We start from the raw sequence: 19,603 nt of genomic DNA on the forward strand, positions 1-19,603 counted from the left end.
GAATGTCATCCTCTTGCAACCCCTAATAAATTGATAGATCAAGGAATAATCAGCAATAACTGTCAACATCCCAAGAAGAGAGAGAACAGGCATTTTGTGCCTCCTGATTGAGGAACACCAATTCCAGAACAAACCATCTTGAAACCGATCAAGGCTTTAGATTTGACTACCAATTTACTGGAAATATGGGGAACAAGGAGACATGTAAAACAACCCCCTCTAAACACAGTCTGCAAAATCCAGACTGAGACACTTTAAAGAACAAACACCAGTTTCTCTTACAAAAACAGAATAGCAATAACAAAACAATGCAATAATAAAGAAGGGGTGGAGAAAAACACATAGATCAAAAGAGACATATCAACAATTCACAATGGTTTGGATCTTATTCAGATTGTGATTCAAATAAACTATCAAATGAGGAATTAACAAGCTATTAAAAAATTACAAGAAAAGAAAATGTGTATTTGACTGGATATTTGAGAATAAGGAATTATGTAATTGTTATTAAATGTGATCGTGGTATCATGGTTATGCTAAAAAAAAGGAGATTTTTTATGAAATATTTACAGATTAAACAATTGCATGTTTTGGATTTCAAAGAGGGGAGATATAGATCTAACTGGACTGGCTGTGAATTGGAAATGGCCAAGGGTAGATATTGGTTCTTAATACTGTTATCTCTGGGAATGCAAGCTGGTGCAGCCACTCTGGTAAACAGTATGGAGGTTCCTCAAAAAAACTAAAAATAGAACTACCTACGACCCAGCAATTGCACTACTAGGCATTTATCCAAGGGATACAGGTACACTGTTTCAAAGGGACACATGCACCCCCATGTTTATAGCAGCACTATCAACAATAGCCAAACTATGGAAAAGAGCCCAAATGTCCATTGGTGGATGACTGGATAAAGATGTGGTATATACACACACACACACAATGGAGTATTACTCGGCAATCAAAAAGAATGAAATCTTGCCATTTGCAACTACGTGGATGGAACTGGAGGGTATTATGCTAAGTGAAATTAGTCAGAGAAAGAGAAAAATCATATGACTTCACTCATATGAGGACTTTAAGAGACAAAACAGATGAACTTAAGGGAAGGGAAACAAAAATAACACAAAAACAGGGAGGGGGGACAAAACAGAAGAGACTCATAAATATGGAGAACAAACTGAGGGTTACGGGAGGGGTTGTGGGAGGAGGAATGGGATAAATGAGTAAGGGGCACTAAGGCATCTACTCCTGAAATCATTGTTGCACTATATGGTAACTAATTTGGAGGTAAATTTAAAAAAATAAAAAATAAAACAAATTAAAAAAAAATACTGTTATCTCTGCTTGTATGTGCATTTAAAAGTTTTCATAGTAGAGGCACCTGGGTAGCTCAGTTGGTTAAGCATCCAACTTCAGCTCAGGTCATGATTTCACAGTCCATGGGTTCATGCCTTGCGTCGGGCTCTGTGCTGACAGCTCAGAGCCTGGAGCCTGCTTCAGATACTGTGTCTTCCTCTCTCTCTGCCCCTCCCCTGCTCATGCTCTGTCTCTCTCTCTCAAAACTGAATAAATGTTAAAAGATTTTTTTTTAATTTTCACAGTGAAGTTTATCATCTGCTTAATATAAAATACTAAGAATATGGATTCTTTAAGTTATCTTCATCCTTCCCTCACACACTGATTTTCCTTTCAATACATTATCTTGCTCATAGGCTGTTGCGTAAGGATATTTGTACTGAGTGGGCCCTACCCATCAGAATTAAGAAATTGAACAGTGGTTAAAATCAGATAAGCAGTTCCCTGTGATCGCACTGAGTTGTGCCATGCATTGTAATAACCTCTCAGCGCCTCATATAGACCCATGATTTTACCATAAACTGTGGAGTCAGAAACGTCTTACCAGCCAGTAATGCAGCATGGCCACATTTGGGACAGAGCCAAGAATCTGAGTCACTGTCAGCTGTGTCCTTTAAAGGAGCTGAAGAAAACAGTTTGGGAAATTGAGAAGCTCACTGGCTCTACTCGCATTCCCTCCAGATCAGATGAGAGGCACAAAGTGGGACTGAAGCTCTCAGTCCCTGCTGGTGTTATACTTGATATTGATCAGGAGCCCCATCCTATCATTTTCCCCCTTTTACAGGCAATAATTTATTTATAAAGACTTGGTACCTTGTTTATATTTTCCAGAGAAACCATACTTGTCACCCACAGGTGTTTAAGCTTGGTGGCATCTGAAGTGATGGGAAATGTTTCTTGGAGCTTTAAATTCTCTCCCCAGATTCCTAATAAACCTTCTTTACTGATGGTCAGATAACGACTTGAACTTTTTAAGAAAATTACTTTTTGAATGATGTCCTTGTGTTTCGTTGGAAGGAGTTCAAGGTCTTTCCACTGGGGAACCACAGTTGCCTTTGCTCGTTCATCGTTCTCGTGAAGTGCTAACAGCATAAATGAAGTCAGCTTGTCCCAGTTAATGAAGCCATCTTGGGCCACATCCACTTTGTCAAAGAACTCCCCATATTCTTCCTTTGTGCCCCAACCAACAATCTCTGTCATTCTTTGCATAAACTCTTCTCTGGACATGCAAATAGTTTGACATGGTTCTGAGGGCTAGAAATAGGAATGAAAACAAGATGATAGTGAAAGCATCATAAGTACTAGGGCATTGTACCACACCACACCCAAATGTGGACCTAATCAGCAAGTCTTCCCAGCTTAAAAAAAAATTGTCTTTTACTTTATAACTATACTTAAGTTAATTTGGGCTGGGGAGCAAATAACTGACAGGGCTACAAGCTGACATTCTCAATAACCAATGTCCTTATAACTGGAAAAGGGAGGCAGGAGAGTCAATGATTTGATATCATGATGGAAGCAGCAGTCAGAGTAACGTGGGGCTATGTTCCAAGGAAGGCAAGCACCTCCAGCAGCAGGAAAAGGTGAAACAGAGTTTCCATTAGAGACTCCAGAAGGAAGACAATTCTGACACATCCTGATTTTAGCCCTGTCGAACCCACTTTGGACTTCTGACCTCCAAAGTAAGAGGAGTGGCTTGAGCCACTACGTTTGTGCTAATTTGTTATAACATCAGTAGGAAACTAGTATAGTGGTTGACAGAAGATAGATGAACAGAGTTTAGCACAGCCAGTGAAATTATACCACAGTGAAACTTTAATCCATAAGCAAGCAGTCCACTTTGGTAAATACACCATTACAGTGAAATTACAAGTACACCATTACAGTAAAAGCACATATGTTTGATTTTTGTGATGAGTGGCACTTATGCTCTATAAAGTCTTTGCAAATACTAAATTAGCAGCTACTGAACCATAGTTCAGAGACGAAATACAGAGTTATGTTTCTATGACCCTTTGGTCACAATATTTTCATCACTTGATCAATTCATAATTTGTTTTGTGTGTTTCTGTTGGAAGACACTTAACTTAGCATATTAAGTTAACTTATTAATATTTAATTCATGACCAATAGAACAAAGTTTATCTAACACCTGTATTTTCTCCATAAGGCACATCACAGCCTTCTTAATGTTTATTTTTGAGAGAGAGAACATGAGCTGAGAGGGGTAGAGAGAGAGAGAGAGAGAGAGGGAGACATAGAATCCAAAGCAGGCTCCAGGCTCAGCTCTCTGCACAGAGCCCGACACGGGGCTCAAACCCACAAACTGCAAGATTACGACCTGAGCCAAAGTCAGATGCTTAACAGACTGAGCCACCCAGGTGACCCCACATCATAGCCTTCTTGTACTTAGGAACACTAATCAGAACCTTTTTAAACAGTGAAATAACCAACAAAAACAAAAAAATGCAAAATGAACTTGGTATTAGTAGACCTCAAGTAGGACGCTTGTTTGCAGTGTGAGTGCTAGAATAAAAAGGTAGAGTGTTATGTTGTTTGACCTCATCCTGGAATATGAACATTGGAGGCAGAAACCTTTTGCCACTCTGTACATGTCTGTGAATGACCATGAAAGTGTTTTCAGGATTCATTTTTGGGGTTACAAATAAATTTTAGTAAGTAGGCAAACTCACAAATACAAAATCTGTGAATAAAGAGAATCATACTATATTATTATTATTATTATTATTATTATTATTATTATTTGAAGTAATAATATTTCAAATAAGTATATATTTTACTATTTAATAGGTTGTTTAGTTTGGTGAGATTCATGATGAGAAATCTACTTTTCCTACTACCTTAGAGTCAAAGAGTCAGGATTGATAGTAAGCTCTGGGAGGAAGCATATTGCAGAGCAAGTCAGGTAATTGCAGATTTAACCCTAATTCCACCAGTAATTGTAGGAACTGCTGGAAAGTTACTTCAGTGCTGAGGCTTACTCTCCCCATCTGTAAAGTGGATATGGCAATATCAGTTACAATAAAATTGTTTTTAAAATTAATTGATATATCAATACATGTAGAAAAAGCATTTGACAAAATTCAATGGCCATTCATGATAAAAACTCTTGGTAAACAAAGAATAGAGGGGAACTTCCTCAACTTCCTAAAGAATATCTGCAAAAAAAAAAAAAAATGGACATCTGACATCACACTCAATGGTGAGAAACTGGAAGCCTTCCTACTAAGATCTGGTACAAGATATCTCACAATTGCTTTTTTTTTTTTTTAATTTTTTTTTCAACGTTTATTTATTTTTTTGGGGACAGAGAGAGACAGAGCATGAACGGGGGGAGGGGCAGAGAGAGAGGGAGACACAGAATCGGAAACAGGCTCCAGGCTCCGAGCCATCAGCCCAGAGCCTGACGCGGGGCTCGAACTCACGGACCGCGAGATCGTGACCTGGCTGAAGTCGGACGCTTAACCGACTGCGCCATCCAGGCGCCCCACACAATTGCTTTTTAACATCATAATGAAAATTCTAGCTAAGGCAATAAGACAAGAAAAGGAAATAAAAGGTTTAAAGATTAGAAAAGAATCAATAAAATTATCTTTGTTCACAGATGACATAATCATCTATGTAGAAAACCTGAAAGAACCAACAAATAAACTCCTGGAACTAATAAGCCATTACAGCAAGACTGCAGGATACAAGGAAAATATATAAAAGTCAATTGCTTTGCTATATACCAACAACAAATAAGTGGAATTTGAAATTAAAAACACAATACCATTTATATCAGTAACCAGAAAAATGAAATGAATATAAATCTAACAAAATATGTATAAGACCTAAACAAGGTAAACTACAAATCTCCAATCAATGAAATCAAGAAGAAATAAATAAATGGAGATATTCCAAGATCCAAGATAGGAAGATTCAATATTGTTATGATCTCAATTATTCCAAAAATAATCTATAGATTCTTTGCAATTCCAATCAAAATCCCAGCAAATTATTTTGTGGATATCAACCACCTGATTCTAAAGTTTATATGGAGAAGCCAAATACCCAGATGAGCTAACACAATATTAAAGGACAAGAACAAAGTTGGAAGACTAACTCTACCTGACTTCAAAACTTACTATAAAGCTACAGTAAGTACCAAAATAGTGCGTTACTGGCATAAGAACAGATAAAAAGATCAATGGAACAGAGAGCTCAGAAATAGACCCATATAAATATAGTCAATAGATCTTTGAAAAAGGTCCAAGGCAATACAATAGAGAAAAGATAATACTTATAACAAGTGGTGCTGGAATAACCAGACATCCATATGATTAAAAATGAATCTAGACACAGACCTTACACCCTTCAGAAAAATTAACTCAAAATGGATTGCAGACCTAAATGTAAGACACAAAACTATAAAACTCTAGAAGATAACATAGAAATAAAGTTATATGACCTTCAGTTTGGAGATGACTTTTTAGATGCAACACCAAAGGCATAATCCATGAAAGAAAGAATTCATAGACTTCATTAAAATTAAAAACTTCTGCTCTGTGAAATACAATGTGAAAAGAATGAGAAGAAAAGCCATAGACTTGGAGAAAATATTTTCAAAAGATATATCTGATAGAGAACTCATGCAAAATATGTCTTAAAAATTCTTAAAATTTAACAATAAGAAAACAACCCAACTTAAAAATGGGCCAAAAACCTTACTGAATTCTTCACAAAAGAAGATATACAGATACAGACGGCAAATAAGCATATGAAAAGAACATCATATGTCATCAGGGAAATGAAAATTAAAACAGCAAGGTATCAGTACACACCCTATTTGAATGGCCAAAATCTGGAACACTGAAGCAGCAAATGCTGGCAAGGATCTAGAACAGGAACTCTCATACATTTCTGATGGGAATGTAACATCAGACAGACACTTTGGAAGACAGTTTGGTGGTTTCTTACCAAGCTGAACACATTCTTATTATATGATCCAGCAATCACACTCCTTGGTCTTAACCCAAATGAACTGAAAATTATGTCCACACAAAAAACTGCACAGATGTTTATAGTAGCTTTATTCATAATTGCCAATATTTGGAAGCAACCCAGTTGATGTCCTTCAATGGGTGAATGGATAAATAAACTGAGGCATGTCTGGAGAATAGAATATTATTCAGCGCTAAAAAGAGACAAGCTATCATGTCATGAAAAGACCTGGAAATGCATAGTACTAAATGAGAAAAGCCACTCTGAAAAAGGTTACATATTGTATGATTCCAAATCCATCAAATTCTGGAAAAAACAAAACTGTAGAGACAGTAAAAAAATCAGCGGTTGCCAGGGGTTGGAGGAGTGGGGGAGGGAAGAGTCGGCAGAACATAGAGGATTTTCAGGGCAGTGAAACTACTCTGAATGATACCATAAAGGTGGATATACATCATTATGCATTTGTCCAAACCCCACAGAATATACAACACCGAGAGTGAATCCTAATGTAAACTGTGGACTTTGGATGATTATGATAGGTCAGTGTAGGTTCATCAACTGTTACAAATGTACCACTCTGGTTGGGGATGTTGATAATGGGGGAGGCTATGCATGTTTCAGGGTAGGGAGTATATAGGTAATCTCTGTACCCTCCCCTTAATTTTGTTGTTAGCCTAAAACTACTCTAAAAATATAACATCTTAAAAAAAAGAATCAAGTGAGGTATCATGTGAGCAAAAACTAAGTAGTCAAGTGTTTAATAGACTTTGGTCTAGGCTTTTAACTTAATTAAATTAACTTTCTGAGAAATAATTGGTATACATCCCTTTGAACTACTCAGAAGTCCATCATTCTTTTCTTTGTTAAATTATTTTTAGCCCCAAACATTTAGAGAGATGGAAAATTTTCAGTGACCCAGATTTTAAGTGTGGAGAAAGAAATCTGATCCTAAAACCACTCCTTTTGAGCCAAGACTGCAAACTGTTTCTGAAAGCTAAGTCAATGTTGATCAAAAGTTTTATTTAAAAAAAAAATTTTTTTTTCAACGTTTATTTATTTTTGGGACAGAGAGAGACAGAGCATGAACGGGGGAGGGGCAGAGAGAGAGGGAGACACAGAATCGGAAACAGGTTCCAGGCTCTGAGCCATCAGCCCAGAGCCCGACGCGGGGCTCGAACTCCCGTACCGCGAGATCTTGACCTGGCTGAAGTCGGACACTTAACCGACTGCGCCACCCAGGTGCCCCAAAAGTTTTATTTTAAACTGTTCTATAATGACATCAATCGGCTGCATATTTATGTTATTCTATTATGTTATGTTTAAAACATTTTAAAGCTGAATCTCGGAGTATTTTCTTCCTATGAGTTGGTGATTTTTTTTATTTCTAAGAACAGGAAACTGTTTTGATTGATAAATACCAAAATGAGTCTTTTTTATATTCTAAAATATGGAATTACAACTAGACCATAAACAAGACGACAAACTTTCTTCCCCAAAGTAACATACACAATAACCTTTATAATTTTCTACACATTGATAATGTCACTCTGCACTGGGAGATTTGAGGAATACTCCCAATTTATGAAAAGAGCAACTATATAATATACCTGAAGCTCTATTATTGATTGTTTAGTGATTTAAGTTTGAAAATAAAACCAGTTTTTGCCATACCTTTGGTTAAAATTTAGGAATTTGCTTTTATTGGGGCACCTGGGTGTCTCAGTCTGTTAAGTGTCTGACTTTGGCTCAGGTCATAATCTCACAGTTCATGGGTTCAAGCCCCACGTTGGGCTCTGTGCTGACAGTTCAGAGCCTGGAGCCTGCTTTGGATTCTGTGTCTCCTCTCTCTTTGTCCCTCTCCCACTTGTGCTCTGTCTCTCTCTCTCTCTCTCTCAAAAATAAAAAAATAAACATTAAAATTTTTTAAATTACAAAAAAGAAAAAAACGAATTTGCTATTAAAAATTCCCAACTTGTTTCAAGAAGCATTATGCCTTGATCAGTATGTGGTTTATGTTTATTAATTCTATTATATGCCAGCTTTAATAAATTAAATGTACAAGAAAGTATGTGATCTTTTATATAAACTTAAAGGCACATATGCATTAACTTCAACCTCACAGTTAATTCTCATTTTATCAGTGGCTCCCACTTATCTTCTGGTACTAGAATTATTTCACTCATTCCATTATATTATACTCATCGCACACTGTGGTAGGGAGAGTGTAGGTGTGCAACTGGAGGTCTAAGCCTTAGCTTCAGTTACTGTACCTCTAAATAGGGACAATAAGGGGTGCCTGGGTGGCTCAGTCGTTTGAGTGACTGACTCTTGATTTCAGCTCAGGTCATGATCTTATGGGTGTGTGGGAATGAGGCCTGTGTCTGGCTCTGTGCTGACAGAGTGGAGCCTGCTTGAGATTCTCTCTCCCTCTCTGTCTCTCTCTCTCTCTCCCTGCCCCTCCCCCCGACTCATACACATGCACACACGTGTGCTCTCAAATAAATAAACATTTAAAAGTAAATAAATAGAGGAGATTTTTTTGGAAGATGGCGGCGTAGGAGGACGCTGGGCTCACCGCGCGTCCTGCTGATCACTTAGATTCCACCTACACCTGCCTAAATAACCCAGAAAACCGCCAGAGGATTAGCAGAACGGAGTCGCCGGAGACAAGTGCAGAAGAGAGGCCCACGGAAGAGGGTAGGAAGGGCGGCGAGGCGGTGCGCGCTCCACGGACTGGCGGGAGGGAGCCGGGGCGGAGGGGCGGCTCGCCGGCCAAGCAGAGCCCCCGAGTCTGGCTTGCAAAAAGCGGAGGGGCCTGACGGACTGTGTTCTGACAGCAAGCGCGACTTAGCGGCTGGGAGGTCATAAGTTAACAGCTCTGCTCAGAAAGCGGGAAGGCTGGAGGACAAAGGGAAGGAGAGCTGCTGAGCCCCCTGACGACAGAGCTCAGTTTGGTGGGGAACAAAGGCGCTCGCCAGCGCCATCTCCCCCGCCCATCCCCCAGCCAAAATCCCAAAGAGAACCAGTTCCTGCCAGGGAACTTGCTCGCTCCGCGCAAACACCCAACTCTGCGCTTCTGCAGAGCCAAACCTCCGGCAGCGGATCTGACTCCCTCCTGCTGCCACAGGGCCCCTCCTGAAGTGGATCACCTAAGGAGAAGCAAGCTAAGCCTGCCCCTCCTGCCCCTGTGCACCTTGCCTACCCACCCCAGCTAAGATGCCAGATCCCCAGCATCACAAGCCTGGCAGTGTGCAAGTAGCCCAGACGGGCCACCCCACCCCACAGTGAATCCCGCCCCTAGGAGAGGGGAAGAGAAGGCATGCACCAGTCTGACTGTGGACACAGCGGTGGGCTGGGGGCAGACATCAGGTCTGACTGCGGCTCCGCCCACCAACTCCAGTTATACACCACAGCACAGGGGAAGTGCCCTGCAGGTCCTCACCACGCCAGGGACTATCCAAAATGACCAAGCGGAAGAATTCCCCTCAGAAGAATCTCCAGGAAATAACAACAGCTAATGAGCTGATCAAAAAGGATTTAAATAATAGAAAGTGAATTTAGAATAATAGTCATAGAATTAATCGCTGGGCTTGAAAACAGTATAGCTAACAGCAGAGAATCTCTTGCTACAGAGATCAAGGGACTAAGGAACAGTCACGAGGAGCTGAAAAACGCTTTAAACGAAATGCATAACAAAATGGAAACCACCACGGCTCGGATTGAAGAGGCAGAGGAGAGAATAGGTGAACTAGAAGATAAAGTTATGGAAAAAGAGGAAGCTGAGAAAAAGAGAGATAAAAAAATCCAGGAGTATGAGGGGAAAATTAGAGAACTAAGTGATACACTAAAAAGAAATAATATACGCATAATTGGTATCCCAGAGGAGGAAGAGAGAGGGAAAGGTGCTGAAGGGGTACTTGAAGAAATAATAGCTGAGAACTTCCCTGAACTGGGGAAGGAAAAAGGCATTGAAATCCAAGAGGCACAGAGAACTCCCTTCAGACGTAACTTGAATCGATCTTCTGCACGACATATCATAGTGAAACTGGCAAAATACAAGGATAAAGAGAAAATTCTGAAAGCAGCAAGGGGTAAACGTGCCCTCACATATAAAGGGAGACCTATAAGACTCGTGACTGATCTCTCTTTTGAAACTTGGCAGGCCAGAAAGAATTGGCACGAGATTTTCAGGGTGCTAGACAGAAAAAATATGCAGCCGAGAATCCTTTATCCAGCAAGTCTGTCATTTAGAATAGAAGGAGAGATAAAGGTCTTCCCAAACAAACAAAAACTGAAGGAATTTGTCACCACTAAACCAGCCCTACAAGAGATCCTAAGGGGGACCCTGTGAGACAAAGTACCAGAGACATCACTACAAGCATAAAACGTACAGACATCACAATGACTCTAAACCCATATCTTTCTATAATAACACTGAATGTAAATGGATTAAATGCGCCAACCAAAAGACATAGGGTATCAGAATGGATAAAAAAACAAGACCCATCTATTTGCTGTCTACAAGAGACTCATTTTAGACCTGAGGACACCTTTAGATTGAGAGTGAGGGGATGGAGAACTATTTATCATGCTACTGGAAGCCAAAAGAAAGCTGGAGTAGCCATACTTATATCACACAAACTAGACTTTAAATTAAAGGCTGTAACAAGAGATGAAGAAGGACATTATATAATAGTGACAGGGTCTATCCATCAGGAAGAGCTAACAATTATAAATGTCTATGCGCCGAATACCGGAGCACCCAAATATATATAACAGTTACTCATAAACACAAGCAACCTTATTGATAAGAATGTGGTAATTGCAGGGGACTTTAACACCCCACTTACAGAAATGGATAGATCATCTAGACACACGGTCAATAAAGAAACAAGGGCCCTGAATGAGACATTGGATCAGATGGACTTGACAGATATATTTAGAACTCTGCATCCCAAAGCAACAGAATATACTTTCTTCTCGAGTGCACATGGAACATTCTCCAAGACAGATCATATACTGGGGCACAAAACAGCCCTTCATAAGTTTACAAGAATTGAAATCATACCATGCATACTTTCAGACCACAATGCTATGAAGCTTGAAATCAACCACAGAAAAAAGTCTGGAAAACCTCCAAAAGCATGGAGGTTAAAGAACACCCTACTAACGAATGAGTGGGTCAACCAGGCAATTAGAGAAGAAATTAAAAAATATATGGAAACAAACGAAAATGAGGGGCGCCTGGGTGGCGCAGTCGGTTAAGCATCCGACTTCAGCCAGGTCACGATCTCGCGGTCCGTGAGTTCGAGCCCCGCGTCGGGCTCTGGGCTGATGGCTCGGAGCCTGGAGCCTGTTTCCAATTCTGTGTCTCCCTCTCTCTCTGCCCCTCCCCCGTTCATGCTCTGTCTCTCTCTGTCCCAAAAATAAATAAACATTGAAAAAAAAAAAAAAAAGAAACAAACGAAAATGAAAATACAACAATCCAAACGCTTTGGGACGCAGCGAAGGCAGTCCTGAGAGGAAAATACGTTGCAATCCAGGCCTATCTCAAGAAACAAGAAAAATCCCAAATACAAAATCTAACAGCACACCTAAAGGAAATAGAAGCAGAACAGCAAAGGCAGCCTAAACCCAGCAGAAGAAGAGAAATAATAAAGATCAGAGCAGAAATAAACAATATAGAATCTACAAAAACTGTAGAGCAGATAAACGAAACCAAGAGTTGGTTTTTTGAAAAAATAAACAAAATTGACAAACCTCTAGCCAGGCTTCTCAAAAAGAAAAGGGAGATGACCCAAATAGATAAAATCATGAATGAAAATGGAATTATTACAACCAATCCCTCAGAGATACAAACAATTATCAGGGAATACTATGAAAAATTATATGCCAACAAATTGGACAACCTGGAAGAAATGGACAAATTCCTGAACACCCACACTCTTCCAAAACTCAATCAGGAGGAAATAGAAAGCTTGAACAGACCCATAACCAGCGAAGAAATTGAATCGGTTATCAAAAATCTCCCAACAAATAAGAGTCCAGGACCAGATGGCTTCCCAGGGGAGTTCTACCAGATGTTTAAAGCAGAGATAATACCTATCCTTCTCAAGCTATTCCAAGAAATAGAAAGGGAAGGAAAACTTCCAGACTCATACTATGAAGCCAGTATTACTTTGATTCCTAAACCAGACAGAGACCCAGTAAAAAAAGAGAACTACAGGCCAATATCCCTGATGAATATGGATGCCAAAATTCTCAATAAGATACTAGCAAATCGAATTCAACGGCATATAAAAAGAATTATTCACCATGATCAAGTGGGATTCATTCCTGGGATGCAGGGCTGGTTCAACATTTGCAAATCAATCAACGTGATACATCACATTAACAAAAAAAAAGAGAAAAACCATATGATCCTGTCAATCGATGCAGAAAAGGCCTTTGACAAAATCCAGCACCCTTTCTTAATAAAAACCCTTGAGAAAGTCGGGATAGAAGGAACATACTTAAAGATCATAAAAGCCATTTATGAAAAGCCCACAGCTAACATCATCCTCAACGGGGAAAAACTGAGAGCTTTTTCCCTGAGATCAGGAACACGACAGGGATGCCCACTCTCACCGCTGTTGTTTAACATAGTGCTGGAAGTTCTAGCATCAGCAATCAGACAACAACAGGAAATCAAAGGCATCAAAATTGGCAAAGATGAAGTCAAGCTTTCGCTTTTTGCAGATGACATGATATTATACATGGAAAATTCGATAGACTCCACCAAAAGTCTGCTAGAACTGATACATGAATTCAGCAAAGTTGCAGGATACAAAATCAATGTACAGAAATCAGTTGCATTCTTATACACTAACAATGAAGCAACAGAAAGACAAATAAAGAAACTGATCCCATTCACAATTGCACCAAGAAGCATAAAATACCTAGGAATAAATCTAACCAAAGATGTCAAGGATCTGTATGCTGAAAACTATAGAAAGCTTATGAAGGTAATTGAAGAAGATATAAAGAAATGGAAAAACATTCCCTGCTCATGGATTGGAAGAATAAATATTGTCAAAATGTCAATACTACCCAAAGCTATCTACACATTCAATGCAATCCCAATCAAAATTGCACCAGCATTCTTCTCGAAACTAGAACAAGCCATCCTAAAATTCATATGGAACCACAAAAGGCCCCGAATAGCCAAAGGAATTTTGAAGAAGAAGACCAAAGCAGGAGGCATCACAATCCCAGACTTTAGCCTCTACTACAAAGCTGTCATCATCAAGACAGCATGGTATTGGCACAAAAACAGACACATAGACCAATGGAATAGAATAGAAACCCCAGAACTAGACCCACAAACGTATGGCCAACTCATCTTTGACAAAGCAGGAAAGAACATCCAATGGAAAAAAGACAGTCTCTTTAACAAATGGTGCTGGGAGAACTGGACAGCAACATGCAGAAGGTTGAAACTAGACCACTTTCTCACACCATTCACAAAAATAAACTCAAAATGGATAAAGGACCAGAATGTGAGACAGGAAACCATCAAAACCTTAGAGGAGAAGGCAGGAAAAGACCTCTCTGACCTCAGCCGTAGCAATCTCTTACTCGACACATCCCCAAAGGCAAGGGAATTAAAAGCAAAAGTGAATTATTGGGACCTTATGAAGATAAAATGCTTCTGCACAGCAAAGGAAACAACCAACAAAACTAAAAGGCAACCAACGGAATGGGAAAAGATATTTGCAAATGACATATCGGACAAAGGGCTAGTATCCAAAATCTATAAAGAGCTCACCAAACTCCACACCCGAAAAGCAAATAACCCAGTGAAGAAATGGGCAGAAAACATGAATAGACACTTCTCTAAAGAAGACATCCGGATGGCCAACAGGCACATGAAAAGATGTTCAGCGTCGCTCCTTATCAGGGAAATACAAATCAAAACCACACTCAGGTATCCCCTCACGCCAGTCAGAGTGGCCAAAATGAACAAATCAGGAGACTATAGATGCTGGAGAGGATGTGGAGAAACGGGAACCCTCTTGCACTGTTGGTGGGAATGCAAATTGGTGCAGCCGCTCTGGAAAGCAGTGTGGAGGTTCCTCAGAAAATTAAAAATAGACCTACCCTATGACCCAGCAATAGCACTGCTAGGAATTTATCCAAGGGACACAGGAGTACTGATGCATAGGGGCACTTGTACCCCAATGTTCATAGCAGCACTCTCAACAATAGCCAAATTATGGAAAGAGCCTAAATGTCCATCAACTGATGAATGGATAAAGAAATTGTGGTTTATATACACAATGGAATACTACGTGGCAATGAGAAAAAATGAAATATGGCCTTTTGTAGCAACGTGGATGGAACTGGAGAGTGTGATGCTAAGTGAAATAAGCCATACAGAGAAAGACAGATACCATATGGTTTCACTCTTATGTGGATCCTGAGAAACTTAACAGGAACCCATGGGGGAGGGGAAGGAAAAAAAAAAAAAAAAAGAGGTTAGAGTGGGAGAGAGCCAAAGCATAAGAGACTGTTGAGAACTGAGAGCAAACTGAGGGTTGATGGGGGGTGGGAGGGAGGAGAGGGTGGGTGATGGGTATTGAGGAGGGCACCTTTCGGGATGAGCACTGGGTGTTGTATGGAAACCAATTTGACAATAAATTTCATATATAAATAAAAAAAAAAGTAAATAAATAGAGATAATAATAACTAACTGTTAGGGTTGTTACCAGGCTTAGCTGATATTTTATGTGGACCACATGGGATCATTTAATGTGAGTACAACACATTTATACCCAAGAAATGTTAATTCCCTGCTAAATAGTTTAAAGAACAGAAGGACTTCACACCAGCATGAGTCTTCTCTAAGGATTTAGCTAAATTCATTTGTTGATATGTGTGTGTGTGTGTGTGTGTGTGTGTGTGTGTGTGTGTGTGTGTGTCTGTGTGTGTGTGTAAGGATTTGGAGGTGTACATAATTACTAATTTTAGTAAACTGATCCTATCTATCAGGAGGGGCTAGTTGCTAATTAGCTTCTAAGAGACTTCTCAGCGGGCCCGAAGATTATGTGAAGGAGACTCTACTAACAGGATTATGCGAAGTTCTCAGTTTCTGTGACCATTGCCATCGGGGTAGCAGATGCTAGTTTGGGGCTTAATACGAAATAGCAACTGTATACACCGTGTCAGTTGGTCTTCCTCAAATACAAAACTGTTCCAAGTGAGCCCAGTGAAAGTAAAGTTTACCTACCCGTTTCCAGAGCCCAAGACCATTTCATGCATACAAGACCAACATCTTGTCATTGTGACTCACTGTAGCCTGTACCTCGTCATGAGCCATTTCAACTGCTACTTTATGAACTTTAGGTGAGCCAGAGGTTCCTATCCTGGCCTTCTTGGCAGAAGGTAACTCCAGAGGAAGAAAGATAAAATAATCCTTCAATCTCAAAATGAGCTTCCATATACCATGATTTGGTTGCTATAAACTCTCAATCTGTATTAGATTCAGTACTCAGTGGCAAAATAACATACCTTTGAGTCATTTGGGGGAAAAAAATACATGTATATGTGTATAAGTATATGTATATATCTAAATTAATACTAATTTAGTTAACATCTAAATATTATGCTTGAATTCACTACCTAATATTTGTAGGCCCACAAGTCAGTCATAACATCTCTCAGGGTTTGTATGAAGGTCCAATAAGATAATCTGTACATAGGCCTTCTTTACATTAAATAATTTTATTACAACTCTAAGTTATTATTGTTGAAGACACATCCACATCAACCTAAATTCACAAGCATATATTTAGTATAGCTAGGGAGATATAAAGAATTTAGGAAATTTGATTTCATTATATAACATACAGCCTAAAATAATTAACTGTCAGTCCCTTCAGTTGAAAACTTAATTTGGCTTTAGTAAAAAGTATGGCTTTAATAAAACCTTCTTCCGGTAGACATTTGTTCCAATTTGAATATAGACTTTCCAAACAAAAACTCCTAACAGATTTTGAAGTATACCCTTTCATTTCTATTTTTTTCTGGGGTGGGGGAGAGGAGAGAGAAGCTGAGAGAGGGACAGAAGAGAATCCCAACCAGGCCTCGCACTGTCAGTGCACAGAGCCCAACGAGGGGCTTGATCTCACCAACTGCGAGATCATAACCTGAGCCAAAAGCAAGAGTTGGATGTTTAACCAACTGAGCCACCCAGGCACCCCATCTGTCTGGTTCTTTTTGAGGTAAAAAATTAATACCCCCGTATTTTTGAAACTTCTCTTATAATAAATGTGAAAAATGTCTGCTCTATTAGAAAACATATTCTCATTCAGCTCTTCTAAGATAATGCTTGTAAATTTATTTCGCTATGTCTATGTAACTATTGAGCAATTAAAAAAAAAAAAAAACAACCCAGTATTGCTTCCAACTTTTCTTGCAAAAAAGCTAACATACTCAGGATGTCTGCTTGATTATCTCAGTGAGTACAACTTTAGACATTTAGAAAATCTTCCTGTCTGCCTGAAAACCTTTCAAAAAATATTCTAAAAATCCTTTCCTTTTGCCTAGAAAGCATTTTCTGCAGATATGCTCAGTTCTCATAAGCTATTCTTATAAAAAAAAAAAAAGAAAAAAAAAGAAGCATGAACTCTGTAAAACTTCCTCCAGCCTTTGAGATTTGTAAGATTTGGATTTCACTATAACTTATGTCAAAACTAAGAACTAAAACCTAAGTGCAAACCTCCAAGAATATACCCTTTGTAAGAAACTTGACAGCCTTTCTTTAAATTAAGAAGCGATCATGTGCTTTCAATTAGCAATGTGTAAGTGTGCCAATACATTTGTAAAATAATTTTTTTGCACAAAATAGTTCATGTTTGCTATAGAATATAGAAAATATAAATAACCCCAAAATTAAAATCCTCCATAATGCCATCAACGTCTCAGATTTTCTTCTGGGCAGAAATAGAAATACCTGTGTATTATTTCTGAAATGGTGTCATGATATATGTATCTTTGTGTGCTGCTTTCCACGTTACAGCATATCATGAAGGTTGCCTTGTGCAATATAGGTTGGTCTTTACCATCATTTTTAACAGCTGCACAATCTATGGAGAAGATATACAATTTATGGCCCCACAGTAGTAAAAATTTCAATTGTTCCCAATGCTTTGTTGTTTTATATAAACAGTCCTGCAATAAACATCCCAACACATATGTCTTTGCTTATTTGTCCAATTATTTCCTGAGGGAAATTTCCTGGAAACATAATTGCTGGGTCAGAATTTAAATATTCTTAAAGCATTTGATATATCTTGCCAAATCCTCCTCCAAAAAGTTGAACAAATTTACATTTCCATCAGTAAAGTATGAGATTGTCTATACCCAAAACCCCCACTGAGCTCATTCCTCTTAAGACTCACCAATTGGCTGCTGAAAAAAAAGTTCTAATAAGCCTAAACGTTCACATACTTGCTGGCAAAACAAAGCAACACATTTTTAAAGCAGACGCTTCCTTCTTTTAAATTCTGCCAACTTTTAGAAATGCTATTTATATTTATTTTTTCCTTAACTTTTTCCTGTAGCAATATTTTTTAATGAAATAGGGAAAGAAATTTTTTCCTCTTTTTTCCATGCTCTGTAAATAAGGATTTGCCCAAGGTAAGAATACAAGTGCCAGTTAAAAACTATGGAGAGACTGACAATCCAATTTCCTCAGAAATCTAGGTATTTTCTCCCATGTCAAAGCTAGCAGTGGGTTAACATGTCACTGACCCAAAGTTCACTGCCACCATTCACTGGTGAGTAATGAATCCTGCGAATTAATGCCAAAATGTGAGTTGGCATGGGGCGCCTGGGTGGCTCGGTCGGTTAAGCGTCCGACTTCGGCTCAGGTCATGATCTCACGGTCCGTGAGTTCGAGCCCCGCTTCGGGCTCTGTGCTGACAGCTCAGAGCCTGGAGCCTGCTTCAGATTCTGTGTCTCCCTCCTCTCTCTGCCCCTCCCCTGTTCATGCTCTGTCTCTCTCTGTCTCAAAAATAAATAAACGTTAAAAAAAATTAAAAACAAAAACAAAATGTGAGTTGGCTTAGGCGGATATTTCCACCCACCCATCCATCCATCCATCCACTGATCTAGTCATTAATAAATATATATTGAACTTGTACATCAGACAAAGTGGCATGGGGTAGGTTTATGTATTCATTCATATTCATATTCAACAGATAATTATCAAGCAACTGCTCCATACCAAATACTATTTGAAGCATTTGGTATCAGCTTTGAACAAGACAAGATGCATGCTCTTCAAACTGAATTTAGCATTTACGCATGTTGAAAATATTCTATAGACCAGAAACCTTTCCTTAGTTTGAAAGCTTTTTATTTTTTTTTTTACTTCCTATCATTAAAATTCTGCAATGCTTTTTTTTTTCCTCTACATGAAAAATAGTTTCTAATACGGTTTCAGAGTCTCATTTTCTCCAGAACCTGCTAGTTTTATCAAGCATTTCACCCAAAATACTATTTCTTCTTGTCAAATATTTGGCATGATTTGGGGGTAATGTTCCGTGACAGCTGAATGAGTGTGCACTATCAAAATGCATTCTTTCCTCCATCTCTATAATTAAATTTAAAATTAACATGCTGCTGTCTCATGCTGCATTCTGTTGCACTTGCCTCAATTTCCCTTGGTTACGAAGCCTATTGGTTATGAATATGTATTAGCGTTTGCTGTCAACCCTTGTGAACATCTTCTGGAGCAGAAGATTAGATATGCTATTTCAAAACAGATGCATCAGTTTAAATCATCGTCTGCTATGTTCACCTACCAACTTTCATGAGAGACTGAACAGCACAACAGGAGACACTAGTCTGCCAGCCAAGGTTCATATTGCCTATTTTTTTTTTTTTTGGCTTGCTTCAATGAATTTTAGTTTTAATTTTCATTTACAGGATGATATCAATGATTCGAGGGCTCACGAGTCTGGACAGAATTAAAATTTTGTGACTAACAAAGACACAGGTAAATGGATGCCTGAAAGTACCAGCTACTTCTGCCCAACCAAACTCTGCACTTCATATCCTCTTTCCAGAAAACTAACCTCCCAACCTGCATTTACCTGCCTGCATGATGCCCTTCCCTCAGATTGTGGCTTTGACTTTACTTCCTCCAAGAAGCCTTCCAGGAGGCCCTTCCCCTATGTGAGCCATATGCTCTCCC

At 39.0% G+C, this 19,603-nt stretch overlaps 1 protein-coding gene across 2 annotated transcripts in view; it reads right to left on the reverse strand.

The window, feature by feature from the left end:
- WDR49 (WD repeat domain 49) overlaps positions 1-19,603 on the reverse strand; it is a 153,736-nt gene that overhangs the window by 123,308 nt on the left and 10,825 nt on the right. For both annotated transcript variants that reach the window (XM_025913596.2, XM_086674666.1), the window contains exon 2: positions 2,173-2,613. In XM_025913596.2, the coding sequence (XP_025769381.2) occupies positions 2,173-2,613 (441 nt within the window). The remainder of the gene's footprint in view (positions 1-2,172; positions 2,614-19,603) is intronic.

The sequence above is a fragment of the Puma concolor genome, chromosome C2 (genome assembly GCF_028749965.1).
Source record: "Puma concolor isolate L17-30 chromosome C2, mPumCon1.1.hap2, whole genome shotgun sequence".
NCBI classification, from domain to species: Eukaryota; Metazoa; Chordata; class Mammalia; order Carnivora; family Felidae; genus Puma; species Puma concolor.